The 14,766-nt window shown below is 40.7% G+C and overlaps 1 protein-coding gene across 3 annotated transcripts in view; it reads right to left on the minus strand.

Annotated features, from left to right (window-relative positions):
* The window catches only part of FMN2 (formin 2), a 349,990-nt gene that overhangs the window by 214,647 nt on the left and 120,577 nt on the right, over positions 1–14,766 (minus strand). For all 3 annotated transcript variants that reach the window (XM_061404794.1, XM_061404795.1, XM_061404796.1), the window contains one exon: positions 235–2,009. In XM_061404794.1, coding sequence (XP_061260778.1) covers positions 235–2,009 — 1,775 coding nt within the window. The remainder of the gene's footprint in view (positions 1–234; positions 2,010–14,766) is intronic.

Here is a 14,766-nt window from a genome sequence, read left to right on the forward strand (position 1 = left end):
AAATTCTGTAAAGCAATTATCCTTCAATTTAAAAAGAAATTAAAAAACTATATAGACAGAAATGTGTACATTGATACACATGATTTATCACTTGGATACTTCTGGAGAAAAGTCTAAAATTGCTCCACTAAATATTCATGTAAAAATCTAGAGACTAGCTTTGGAGTGGTACAGAGAGGAAACCACTTCGCTCGTGTTGACAAATTATGCAAACAGGAACGCCGCGGGTGTTACCTTCTACTGTGCAGCTGAATTCTTGTCCAATATAGAGGCTTCATTGGCCGACAAGGCTCTACTGGCTGCTTCCTACTCCCTTTTTCCTGGTTCATCCCAAATCCAAACAAGCCAAGAGGCAACGGAGGAGGAAGAAAGCCACACACCTGAGGTGTCGGTAAAGTGCTACTCCCAACTTGTCGTGGGAGAGGAAGGCCTGATCCAGGAGGGGGTGGGGGCTGAGGGGTTAGAGGAGGTGGAATCCCCACACCTGGAGGAGGAAGAGGAGGTGGGGCAGGAGGTATTCCTTCACTGGGAAGAGGTGGGGGAGGAGGAATTCCCACTCCAGGAAGAGGAGGGGTGGGGGGTATTCCCACGCCTGGAAGAGGAGGGGGAGGAGGGATCCCCACTCCGGGAAGAGGCGGGGGAGGAGGGATCCCCACTCCGGGAAGAGGCGGGGGAGGAGGGATCCCCACTCCGGGAAGAGGCGGGGGAGGAGGGATCCCCACGCCGGGAAGAGGCGGGGGAGGAGGGATCCCCACGCCGGGAAGAGGCGGGGCGGGAGGGATCCCCACGCCGGGAAGAGGCGGGGCGGGAGGGATCCCCACGCCGGGAAGAGGCGGGGCGGGAGGGATCCCCACGCCGGGAAGGGGAGGGGGAGGAGGGATCCCCACGCCGGGAAGAGGCGGGGCGGGAGGGATCCCCACGCCGGGAAGAGGCGGGGCGGGAGGGATCCCCACGCCGGGAAGAGGGGGGGCGGGAGGGATCCCCACGCCGGGAAGAGGGGGGGCGGGAGGGATCCCCACGCCGGGAAGAGGGGGGGCGGGAGGGATCCCCACGCCGGGAAGGGGCGGGGCGGGAGGGATCCCCACGCCGGGAAGGGGCGGGGCGGGAGGGATCCCCACCCCGGGAAGGGGAGGGGCGGGAGGGATCCCCACCCCGGGAAGGGGAGGGGCGGGAGGGATCCCCACCCCGGGAAGGGGAGGGGCGGGAGGGATCCCCACCCCGGGAAGGGGAGGGGCGGGAGGGATCCCCACCCCGGGAAGAGGTGGAGGGGTAGGTATTCCCACGGTGGGAAGAGGAGGCGGGGGAGGAACTCCCACTCCAGGCAAAGGTAGAGGAGGAGGTGGCAGCATCTCTGGACCCAGACAAGGAGGAGGTGAGAGGCCCGCTGGGCTGGGCAGTGCAGGCCTAGGTGCACCGGGGGTCAGGGGTGCTGGGCAAGCCTTGGTGGTCTCTGGAGGCAGAGGTGGTGCAGTGGGGATGTCACAGCCGTTTCCAGAGGAGGAGAAAGCAGAGTGCTCCTGGCTGGTTTCAAACCCAGTGTGAAGAGGAGGATGGGAAGGCTGGGACCTGGCCTGTCCATGACTGTCAGACCAGGGGAGGGATGCAGGCGGTGGAGGCTGGAGGGACGGCTGTGCATCAAGCTGAACTGATATCCGCCTTGGAGACACAACCAAAGAGATTTCTGAGCAGAACATGGTCTGAGGTCCCGAAGGCAAGGGCAGCCCTGTTGATTCTCCATGTGCAGTCAAGGGTGGGGGAGCCGGCGGGGACCCCCCAGGAGGACGTGCTAGCACACCACCCTCTTCCATCGGGGACGTCTGGATGGACTTGGCCTGTACAATCCTTTCATATCCGACATCCTTTTCGCCCAACCTGAGGGCTTCCAGACCCGTGTCTAGGGCAGGGTATTGCTTCTCCAGCTCAGCTATCTTGGTCTTCAGATCCTCGATGGTCTGCTCCAGCCGCTGGATGACAGTGGCCTGACCCTCAGACTTCATGTCGCACACTTCCTGGGGAGCAATACAGACATCACAGTTAAACAGAAAATCAGGGATACTCCAAACGTCAAAAACTAGACCTACCAAACTCAGCAAAATGTATTCAGTTGTTACTTCTAAAAGCTCGCCCTATGGAAACACATTATTAGTTCTACCATGTGTCCCTTCTTCTCTGCCCTTGGATTTCAAAGTGGATTATGTAGATGACCATGAGGTCCTAAGGCCCTTCTCTAATTAATCTTCAAATGAAATTATGGAAGATCAGCAGACCTCGGTGAAGACGGAAGCCAAGACTGAGCGACAGATCCACTTAATTTCACCATAGACCACTCTCCTTCTTGCCCAGTAACATCTGCTATATGAGGACATTTCCTAAAGATATTTTAAATCCTAAATTTTAAAGTTAATTTCAACTTCTAAAAAGTAATCTCTACAGGAATCCCCAGTAAAATCATGAGAAATATTTGCAACACCCACACAAGCATGTACAGGCATGTCTTACGTGCATGTATAGAACCTATATCACACAACACAATTCAAATATTTTATTCAAGGCATTTCAGAAAGGGATACCTTTGGTCGCCACAATTTATCACAATGGCCAAGAGCAACTGTGCCCATGTGTGGGTCACTCTCACCCCCAGACGGTATCTTCCTCTCCCAAAGCATGCCATCGACCTTTCAGGGAAAAGGACTTTGAGTAGAGAAAAGGGGAAAGCCCTCTCAGTAAACTGACTGCCAATAACAGATGAGTAAGAAGAAAAGAGGAGGCAAGGAGTGGGCAGAGAAAAATGAGGAAAGCAGGAATAGGAGAAGGAAGAATAGGGGACAGACCCCCAACTAAGTGAAGCACAGGTCAGACACCTGATCACACAGGTACACCTGTCCCCCATCGATGCGGGAATGAGAGGGCCCACAACTGCTTCTCCAGAGCATCCAGGGCTTTTCACACAATACCCCAACAGAGGCCGCCATCCACAGAACAGACATGTCACTACCTTCCCCACGTGGGAGCCAGGCCTGCTCTTAACCTACCAACTGAAAGGTGATACAAAGATGATGCAAAGTATGAAACTAAACTCCTATCCTGCTTGCCAAACACTAAATCCAAACAAAGTCTCCACAAAATAAAAAATAACTTACTTTGCTAGTTTTTAAAAATTCAAAACAAATAAATATCTAACCCATTTACAGTGGAAAAGCTGCAGACAGACAAAACAGAAATGGGTATTTACAATAAATGAAGCATTTTTGGTGCTATGCGTATATTTATTTAAAATCTTCACAGTTTCTTTTTCCATGGGGGTAAGGAAAGTATAAAGATAACAGTCTTAATCCTAAATCCATTACTTCTTCTCTAAAAATTCTATATTTTACTATAACATTTCACTTGCTAAACACCAATTATGATGCTTATTAAAAGCAGAATAGAACTTGTAACTTCAAAGATAAGCACCTACACAAGGTACTTATTTCCCTACAATCAAAAAATACAATCAAATAGCCCTTATTGTGAAATAAAGCTGAAAAGGAAATTAATTTACCTTTTAAGTAATAAAGAAATATAAACTTACTAAATACGCAAAATTGTGACAGGCACTTCTATTTATGTGTGTGTGTATGTATGTATGTATGTATGTATGTGTGTGTGTGTGTGTGTATGCTACTGCTACTGCTAAGTCACTTCAGTCGTGTCCGACTCTGTGCGACCCCAGAGACGGCAGCCCACCAGGCTCCCCTGTCCCTGGGATTCTCCAGGCAAGAACACTGGAGTGGGTTGCCATTTCCTTCTCCAATGCATGAAAGTGAAAAGTGAAAGGGAAGTCGCTCAGTTGTGTCCGACTCCTTGCGACCCCATGGACTGCAGCCTTCCAGGCTCCTCCATCCATGGGATTTTCCAGGCAAGAGTACTGGAGTGGGGTGCCATTGCCTTCTCCGGTGTGTGTATATATATATATATATAAATATATGAAATCTAAGTCACTATTTTTCACCAATGTCTATACAAAAGACTAAAGAATTACAATACATAGGTTGGGAAATCATGTCATATATTCTCTAAATAGTCCATGGTAAAAGAAATAACTATAATAAAATAATTTGTAATATCCTATTTGGCCATTGTAGTTAACTTCACTCTCCAATTATGATGCTAGTAAGCACAAGAAAATCCAACCTAATAAAATATATAGATTATTTTCATTTTTCCAGTGTAATCTTAAAAGTGACCATTAAGCTTAGGTAAGTCTTTTTTGAGTTGTCCTGGTATGAAGTAATGCTCTCATTTTCCCATTTCTGAAATGAACATATAAAAAGGCTACTTGATAAAAGGCATGCAAGTACTAGATTCTAGAAGTGTTTTCCAAAACTCAATTATTGAAAAAAAAATTTACTGGGATATAGTTGATATACAATGTATAAGTTTCAGGTGTACAACACAGTGATTTACCATTTCTAAAAAGTTATATTCCATTTATAGTTAGTATAAAATATTGCCCATATTCCCTGTGCTGAACTATATATCCTTGCAGCTTATTTTATACATACTTTGTACCTCTTATTCTCCTACGACTATTTTGCGACTCCCCACATCCCTCTCCCCACTGATAACCACTACTCTATCCTCTGTATATGTGAGTCTGTTTCTTTTTAGTAAATATACCACATCTTCTTTATGCACAAATCTCTTGATGGAAACTTAGGTTGCTTCCATATGTTGGCAATTGTAAATAATACTGCTATGAACACTGGATGCATATATCTTTAAAAATTAGTGCTTTCTTTCTTTCTTTCTTTTTTAGATAAATGTCCAGGAGTGAAATTGCTGGGTCATACGGTAGTTCTGGTTTTCTGAGAAACCTCCATACTGTTTTCCATAGGAAACATTCCCACCAAAAGGGTATGTGGGGTCTGTTTTCTCCACATTTTCACAATTCTCTTGTTATTATGTTATTTTATAAATACTTTATTATTTTATCATTATTTTTAAACTTTTACTGAAATATAGCTGATTTACAATGTTGCATTAATTTCTTCTGTACAGCAAAGTGACTTAGATATACATATCTCAGATCAGTTCAGTTCAGTTGCTCAGTTGTGTCTGACTCTTTGCGACCCCATGAATTGCAGCACGCCAGGCCTCCCTGTCCACATATATATATATATATATATATATATATATTCTGTTATTTGTGTTCTTTTTGATGATAGCCATTCTGAAGCCATGAGGTGATATCTCATTGTGGTTTTGATTTTCATTTCTCTGAGGACTTATGACGTTGAGTATCTTTTCACATGCCTGTTGGCCATCTGTCGGTCATCTTTAGAAAAAAATTCAGGTCATTTGCCTATGTTTAAACTGGAGTGTTTTTTTTTTTTTTATGTTGAGTTGTATGAGCTGTTTATATAGTTTGGAAAGTAACCCCTTATCAGTCATATAATTTGCAAATATTTTCTCCCATTTAATAGATTGTCTTTTGTTTTGTTGATAGTTTCCTTTGCCATCCAAAAGCTTTTAAGATTAATTAGGTTCCATCTGTTTATATTTTATTTCTTTTGATTTAGGAGACAGATCCAAAAAATGTATTGGTATGATTTGTGTCAGAGTATTCTATTTTTACTTACAGCATTTTTATGGTTTCTGGTCTTATATTTAGGTCTTTAACCATTTTCAGTTTGTTATTGTGTAAGATGCTAGAGGATGTTCTAATTTTATTCCTTTCATGTAGCTGTTCTGTTTTCCCAGCACCACTTACTTAAGAAACTGTTTTTTTTTTTTTTCCTCTACTGTATATTCTTGCCTTTGTTGTAGATGAATTTGACAACATAACCTCAGACTTATTTCTGGACTCTCCATACTCTTCCATAGATCTCTGTGTTTGTTTTTGTGCCAGTATCATACTGGTTTTGATTATTGTAACTCTGTAGTATAGTCTGAAGTCAGGGAGCCTGATTCCTCTGGTTCTGTTCTTTCTCAAGATCGTTTTGGCTATTCTTTTGTGTTTCCATACAGATTTTTATATTATATGTTCTAGTTCTGTGAAAAACATCCTTAGAATTTTGATAGAAACTATATTGAACTGTGGATTGCCTTGAGTTGTATGGTCATTTGAAAAATGTCAATTCTTCCAGTTCATAAACACAGTATATCTTTCCATATGTTTGTAGCATCTTCAATTTTGTTCAGCAATGTCTTATGGTTTTCCAAGTACAGGACTTTTATCTCCTTGAAAAACAGTGAAAGTGCAAGTCACTCAGTGATGTCCGACTCTTTGCGACCCCATGGACTACACAGTCTGTGGAATTCTCCAGGCCACCATACTGGAGTAGGTGGCCTTTCCCTTCTCCAGGGGATCTTCCCAACCCACAGATCAAACCCAGGTCTCCTGCATTCCAGGCAGATTCTTTACCAGCTAAGCCACAAGGGAAGCCCAAGAATACTGGAGTGGGTAGCCTATCCCTTCTCCAGCAGATCTTCCCAACCCAGGAATTGAACTGGGTTCAATTGAACAAGCAGGTTTTTTACCAACTGAGCTATCAGGGAAGCCTTAGGTAGGTATATTCCTAGGCATTTTTCCTTCTTAACTTGATAAGTGGGATTATCTCCTTAATTTCTCTTTCTGACAGTTCATTAAAATGTATAGAAATGCAACAGATTTGTATATATTACTTTTACATCCTTCAGTTTTACCAAATTTATTAATGAGTTCTAGTAGTTTTCCAGTGGCATCTTTAGAATTTTCTCTGTATGGTAACATGTCATCTGCAAACAGTGAGAATTTTACTTCTCCCTTTCCAATCTGGATTAATTTCATTTATCTTGTCTGACTGCTGTTGCTAGGACTTCCAATAGTATGTTAAATAAAAATGGTGAGAGTGAGCATCCTTGTCTTGTTCCTGATCTTACAGGAAATGCTTTCAGCTTTTCATCACTGAGTATGATGTTAGCTGTAGGTTTGTCAATAAGGTGTTTATTATGTTAAGGTATGTTCACTTTATGGCCACTTTTGGAGAGTTTGTATCATACATGGATGTTGAGCTTTGTCAAAACCTTTTTCTACATCTATTGAGATAATCATATAGTTTTACTCTTCAGTTTGTTAATGTGGTATATCACAGTGATTGATTTGAGGGTATTGAACTATCCTTGAATCCCTGGAATAAATCCTACTTGATCATGTTTTATAACCCTTTTCATGTATTGTTGGATTCAGATTCCTAATACTTTGTTGAGAATTTTTGCACCCATGTTCATCAGTAATAATTTTTTTTAATGTCTTTGTATCAGGGTTATGCTGACCTCATGGAATGGGTTCACAAGCATTCCTTCCTCTGCAATTTTTTGGGGGAATACTTTCAGAAAGTTTCTTGTTAACTCTTCCCTGAATCTTTGGTAAAATCCTCCTGTGAAGACATCTGATCTTGACTTTTGTTTCCTGGAAGTTTTTTTTTTTTTTTTAATTATTGACACAATTTCATTAGTAGTACTTGGTCTGCTCCTACTTTCTATTTTTTCCTAGTTCTAACTTGAGAGATTGTACCTTGCTAAGAACTTGTTCATTTCTTATAGGTTGTTCATCTTATTGGTGTATAGTTGTTTTCCGTAGTCTCTTATGTTCCTTTGAATTTCTGTGGTGTCAGTTGTAACAAAAAGTTTTATTTTTTATTTTATTGATTTGGGCTGTCTCTCTTTTTTACTTGATGAATCTGGCAAAATGCTTATCAATTTTTTAATCTTTTCAATGAAACATCTATTAGTTTCATTGACTTTTTCTATTCTTTTTCTACTCTGTGTTTCATTTATTTCTGCTCATATCTTTATGTTTCTTTCTTTCGACTAAATTTGAGTTTTGTTTGTTCTTTTTCTAGGCCCTTTATGTGTAGGGTTAGGTTGTTTATTTAAGATTTTTCTTGCTTGACAAAGTAAACTTGTATCACTATAAACTTCCCTCTTAGAACTGTCTTTATTTCTGTGTTACTGTTGACTTCTCCCTTATGTCTGCTGGTATTTGCTTTTTGTGTTTAGATGCTCCTATGTTGGGGTATATTAACAATACTTATATCTTCTTCTTGGATTGATTCCTTGATAATAATGCAATATCCTGTCTCCTCTACCAGTCTTTATTGTAAAGTCTATTTTTTCTGATACAACTATTGCTATCTTGGCTTTCTTTTCAACCTATTTGCATGGAATACATTCTTCCATTCTCTCACTTTCAGTTTGTGTCTCCTTAGATTGAGGCAAATCTCTTGTTGGCAGCCTACATGCAGGCCTGTTTTTACATTAAGCTACTTTATGTCTTTTCATTGTAGCATTTAGCTCATTTACATTGAAACTAATTTCAACATATGTTGAATTTTAATGTATGTTCTTATTGCCTTTTAAAAATTCTTTATGAGGTTGTTTTGTAGTTTTTTTCTTCCTTTCTTCTTTTGCTCTGTTCTCTTATATTTGATGGTTATATTTACTGTTAAGTTTGGATTCCTTTTTCTTTTTTTCTGTGTGTATATCTATTACAGATTTTTAGATTATAGTTACCATGAGGTTTTTATATATCACTCATTATATATATATAATATATATATATGATGGTTATACAATTACTGATGTCTTAATTTCAAATACATCTTTAAAACCCTGCACTTGTACTATATGAGCCTCATGATTAGTGTTTTTGATATATTTTACATCTAATTGTTTTGTGTATCACATAACTGCTCATTGTAGTTATGGATGATTTTACTACTTTTGTCTTTTAATAATCCTACTAGTTTTTATTCTGAGTGGATGATTTCCTATCTTTACTATATGTTTGCCTTTCCTGATGAATTTTTCCTTTCCATAATTTTCATGTTTCTAGTCATAGTCTTTTCTCACTTAGATAAGTTCCTTTAACATTTGTTGTAAAGCTATTTTGGTAGTGCTGAACTCTTTCAGCTCTTTCTTGTCTGTGATGCTTTTAATCTATCAAATATCTGAAAGAGAACCTTGCCAGGTAGAGTATTCTTGATTGGAGGTTATTCCTCTTTATTACTTTAAGTATATCATGCCCCTCCCTTTGCAGCTTTTGTTGAAAAGTCACCCTTATGGGAATCCCTAATTGTTACCTATTGCTTTTCCCTTGCTTTTATATTTTCTAATTCTTTTTAAAAATGTATTTATTTTACTTTACAATATTGTATTGGTTTTGCCATACATTGACTTGAATCTGCCATGAGTGTACATGTGTTTCCCATCCTGAAAACCCCCTCTCACCTCCCTCCCCATCCCATCCCTCTGGGTCATCCCAGCGCACCAGCCCCGAGCACCCTGTATCATGCATCAAATCTGGATTGGCGATTCATTTCACATATGATATTTTACATGCTTCAATGCCATTCTCCCATATCATCCCACCCTCCCCCTTTCCCACAGAGTCAAAAAGACTGTTCTATACATCTGTGTTTCTTCTGCTGTCTTGCATACAGGGTTATCAGTACCTTCTTTCTAAATTCCATATATATGCGTTAGTATACTGTACTGGTGTTTTTCTTTCTGGGTTACTTCACCCTGTATAATAGGCTCCAGTTTCATCCACCTCATTAGAACTGATTCAAATGTGTTCTTTTTAATGGCTGAGTAATATTCCACTGTGTATATGTACCACAGCTTTCTTATCCATTCATCTGCTGACAGACATCTAGGTTGCTTCCATGTCCTGCCTATTATAAGCAGCGCTGCAATGAACATTGGGGTACAGGTGTCTCTTTCAATTCTGGTTTCCTCAGTGTGTATACCCAGCAGTGGGATTGCTGGGTCATCAGTTCAGTTCACTTGCTCAGTCATGTCCGACTCTTTGTGACCCCATGAATCGCAGCACGCCAGGCCTCCCTGTCCATCACCAACTCCCTGAGTTCACTCAGACTCATGTCCATTGAGTCAGTGATGCCATCCAGCCATCTCATCCTCTGCCGTTCCCTTCTCCTGCCCCCAATCCCTCCCAGCATCAGAGTCTTTTCCAATGAGTCAACTCTTCACATGAGGTGGCCAAAGTACTGGAGTTTCAGCTTTAGCATCATTCCTTCCAAAGAAATCCCAGGGCTGATCTCCTTTAGAATGGACTGGTATGGCAGTTCTATTTCCTGTATTTAAGGAATCTCCACACTGTTCTCCATAGTGGCTGTACTAGTTTGCATTCCCACCAACAGTGTAAGAGGGTTCCCTTTTCTCCACATCCTCTCCAGCATTTATTGCTTGTATTTGGATCGCAGCCATTGTGACTGGGTGAAATGGTACCTGATTGTGGTTTTGACTTGCATTTCTCTGATAACGAGTGATGTTGAGCATCTTTTCATGTGTTTGTTCTCCATTTGTATGTCTTCTTTGGAGAAATGTCTGTTTAGTTCTTTGGCCCACTTTTTGATTGGGTCTTTTATTCTTCTGGAATTGAGCTGCAGCAGTTGCTTGTATATTTTTGAGATTAATTCTTTGTTCGTTTCTTCGTTTCCTATTATTTTCTCCCATTCTGAAGGCTGTCTTTTCACCTTGCTTAGAGTTTCCTTTGTTGTGCAGAAGCTTTTAATTTTAATTAGGTCCCATTTGTTTATTTTCACTTTTATTGCCAATATTCTGAGAGGTGGGTCATAGAGGATCCTGCTGTGGTTTATGTCGGAGAGTGTTTTGCCTATGTTTTCCACTAGGAGTTTAATAGTTTCTGGTCTTACATTTAGATCTTTAATCCATTTTGAGTTTATTTCTGTGTATGGTGTTAGAAAGTGTTCTAGTTTCATTCTTTTACAAGTGCTTGACCAGTTTTCCCAGCACCACTTGTTAAAGAGATTGTCTTTTCTCCATTGTATATTCTTGCTTCCTTTGTCAAAGAGAAGGTGTCCATAGGTGCATGGATTTATCTCTGGGCTTTCTATTTTGTTCCATTGATCTATATTTCTGTCTTTGTGCCAGTACTATACTGTCTTGATGACTGTGGCTTTGTAGTAGAGACTGAAGTCAGGCAGATTGATTCCTCCAGTTCCATTCTTTCTCAAGATTGCTTTGGCTATTCAAGGGTTTTTGTATTTCCATATAAATTGTGAAATTATTTGTTCTAGTTCTGTGAAAAATACCATTTGTAGCTTGATAAGGATTGCATTGAATCTGTAGATTGCTTTGGGTAGTATACTCATTTTCACTATATTGATTCTTCTGATACATGAACATGGTATATTTCTCCATTTGTGTACACTTTGATTTCTTTCACCCGTGTTTTATAGTTTTCTATATATAGGTCCTTTGTTTCTTTAGGTAGATATATTCCTAAGTATTTTATTCTTTTCGTTGCAATGGTGAATGGAATTGTTTCCTTAATTTCTCTGTTTTCTCATTGTTAGTGTAGAGGAATGCAAGGGATTTCTGTGTGTTAATTTTATATCCTGCAACTTTACTATATTCATTGATTAGCTCTAGTAATTTTCTGGTGGAATGTTTAGGGTTTTCTATGTAGAGGATCATGTCATCTGCAAACAGTGAGAATTTTACTTCTTCCTTTCCAATCTGGATTCCTTTTATTTCTTTTTCTTCTCTTACTGCTGTGGCCAAAACTTCCAAAACTATGCTGAATAGTAGTGTTAAGAGTGGGCACCCTTGTCTTGTTCCTGACTTTAGGGGAAATGCTTTCAGTTTTTCACCATTGAGGATAATGTTTGCTGAGGGTTTGTCATATATAGCTTTTATTATGTTGAGGTATGTTCTTTCTATTCCTGCTTTCTGGAGGGTTGTTTTTTTTTTTAATCATAAATGGATGTTGAATTTTGTCAAAGGCTTTTTCTGCATCTACTGAGATAATCATATGGTTTTTATTTTTCAATTTGTTAATGTGGTGTATTACATTGATTGACTTGCGGATATTGAAGCATCCTTGCATCCCTGGGATAAAGCCCACTTGGTCATGATGTATGATCTTTTTAATATGTTGTTGGATTCTGTTTGCTAGAATTTTGTTAAGGATTTTTGCATCTATGTTCATCAGTGATATTGGCCTGTAGTTTTCTTTTCTGTGGCATCTTTGTCAAGTTTTGGTATTAGGGTGATGGTGGCCTCATGGAATGAGTTTGGAAGTTTACATTCCTCTGCAATTTTCTGGAAGAGTTTGAGTAGGATAGGTGTTAGCTCTTCTCTAAATTTTTGGTACAATTCAGTTGTGAAGCCTCTGGACTTGGGCTTTTGTATGCTGGAAGATTTCTGATTACAGTTGCAATTTCCGTGCTTGTGATGGGTCTGTTAAGATTTTCTATTTCTTCCTGATTCAATTTTGCAAAGTTGCACTTTTCTAAGAATTTGTCCATTTCTTCCAAGTTGTCCATTTTATTTGCATATAGTTGCTGATAATAGTCTCTTACTATCCTTTGTATTTCTGTGTTGTCTGTTGTGATCTCTCCATTTTCATTTTTAATTTTGTTGATTTGATTTTCCTCCCTTTGTTTCTTGATGAGTCTGGCTAATGGTTTGTCAATTTTATTTATCTTCTCAAAGAACAAGCTTTTGGTTTTGTTGATTTTTGCTATGGTCTCTTTTGTTTCTTTTGCATTTATTCCTGCCCTAATTTTTAAGATTTCTTTCCTTCCACTATCCCTGGGGTTCTTCATTTCTTCCTTTTCTAGTTGCTTTAGGTGTAGAGTTAGGTTATTTATTTGACTTTTTTCTTGTTTCTTGAGGTAAGCTGGTATTGCTATGAACCTTCCCCTTCAGATCAGATCAGATCAGTCACTCAGTTATGTCTGACTCTTTGGGACCCCATGAATCGCAGCACGCCAGGCCTCCCTGTCCATCACCAACTCCCTGAGTTCACTCAGACTCACGTCCATCGAGTCAGTGATGCCATCCAGCCATCTCATCCATCCTCTGTCGTCCCCTTCTCCTCCTGCCCCCAATCCCTCCCAGCATCAGAGTCTTTTCCAATGAGTCAACTCTTCGCATGAGGTGGCCAAAGTACTGGAGTTTCAGCTTTAGCATCATTCCCTCCAAAGAAATCCCAGGGCTGATCTCCTTCAGAATGGACTGGTTGGATCTCCTTGCAGTCCAAGGGACTCTCAAGAGTCTTCTCCAACACCACAGTTCAAAAGCATCAATTCTTCAGCGCTCAGCCTTCTTCACAATCCATACTGCTTTTACAATGTCCCATAGATTTTGGTTGTTGTGTTTTCATTTTCATTCATTTCTATGCATTTTGATTTCTTTTTTGATTTCTTCTGTTATTTATTGGTTATTCAGCAGCGAGTTGTTCAGCCTCCATATGCTGGGATTTTTAATAGTTTTTGTCCTGTAATTGAGATCTAATATTACTACATTGTGGTCAGAAAAGATGCTTGGAATGATTTCAAATTTTTTATTTTGCCAAAGCTAGATTTATGGCCGAGGATGTGATCTATCCTGGAGAAGGTTCCGTGTGTGCTTGAGAAAAAGGTGAAATTCATTGTTTTGGGGTGAAATGTCCTATAGATATCAATTGGGGTCTATTGTATCATTTAAAGTTTGTGTTTCCTTTTTAATTTTCTGTTTAGTTGATCTATCCATAGGTTTTTTTAAAGCCTCTAATTTCATTCTACATTCATTCTCACCCTGAATTCTTTGATCATCTTTACAGTTACCCTGAACTCTTTCTCAGGTATTGCCTATCTCCATATCACTGAGTTTTTCTCGGTTTTTTATCTTGTTCCTTCCTTTGAAACATATTTCTCTGTCACCTCATTGTGTCAAAATTACTATTTTATGTATGTATAAGTCAGTTACATTTCTTGATCTTGGAGAAGTGGCCCTCTGTAGGAGATGACCTGTGCATTCCAGGAGTCCATTCTTCTCTTGTCACCCAAGAGCCAAGGGCCAGCTTGTCCCGGGGGTAGTGTCTGGCCTGCATTTGCAGATTCTATCCACAGGCTGTGAGTACAATTTTCTTACTTCCGGTATTGCTCCCTAGTGGGTGAGGCTGGTCTAGAGGCTAGTGCAGGCTTAGTGGTGGGAGGGGCTAGTGCCTACCAATTGGTGAGTAGAGCTGGGTCTTGGTCCTCTGGTGGGCAGGGTCATGTCTAAGGGTGTGTCTAGAGGTGGCTGTGGGCATAGGAAGTCTTTAAACAGCATGTCTGTCAATGGATGGGGCTGTGTCCCTCCCTCTCAGTTAGTTGTTTGGCCAGAAGTGTCCCAGCACTGGAGACTACAGGCTGTTGGGTAAGGCCGACTATTGGTACCAGGATATCAACCTATAGAAGAGCTCACACAGATGAATGCTCCCGACATATCCACCACCAGTGTCTGTTTCCCCAAAGTGAGTCACAGCAACCATCACCTCCCCAGGAGACTCTTCAAGACTAGTTGGTCCCAGGCTCCTACGAAATTGTGGCTTTTGCCCTTGGCCCTGGTGTGTATGAGACTTTGTATGCACCCTTTAAGAGTGAAATTTCTATTTTCCCCAATTCTGTGTAGCTCTTGCAACCAAGTCCTACTGGGCTTCAAAGCCAAATGCTCTGGGGGCTCCTATTCCCAGTGTCAGACCCTCACAGGTCTGACACTGTGGGGACTGTCCTCTGTAAGGGAGACACTGGGGAGAACCTCTGTAATATAATTATTCTCCAGCTTGTGGGTCACCCACCCAGAAGGTATCAGATTTGATTATATCATGACTCCACTCCTCCTACCAGCTTTGTTGTGGTTCCTTCTTTATGTCTTAAGTTGTAGAGATCTTTTCTGGTAGGTTTCAGACTTTTTCAGTGATGGTTGTTCTACAGATTTTTGTGACTTTGG

This window comes from Bos javanicus, chromosome 28 (assembly GCF_032452875.1).
Source record: "Bos javanicus breed banteng chromosome 28, ARS-OSU_banteng_1.0, whole genome shotgun sequence".
Classification (NCBI taxonomy): Eukaryota; Metazoa; Chordata; class Mammalia; order Artiodactyla; family Bovidae; genus Bos; species Bos javanicus.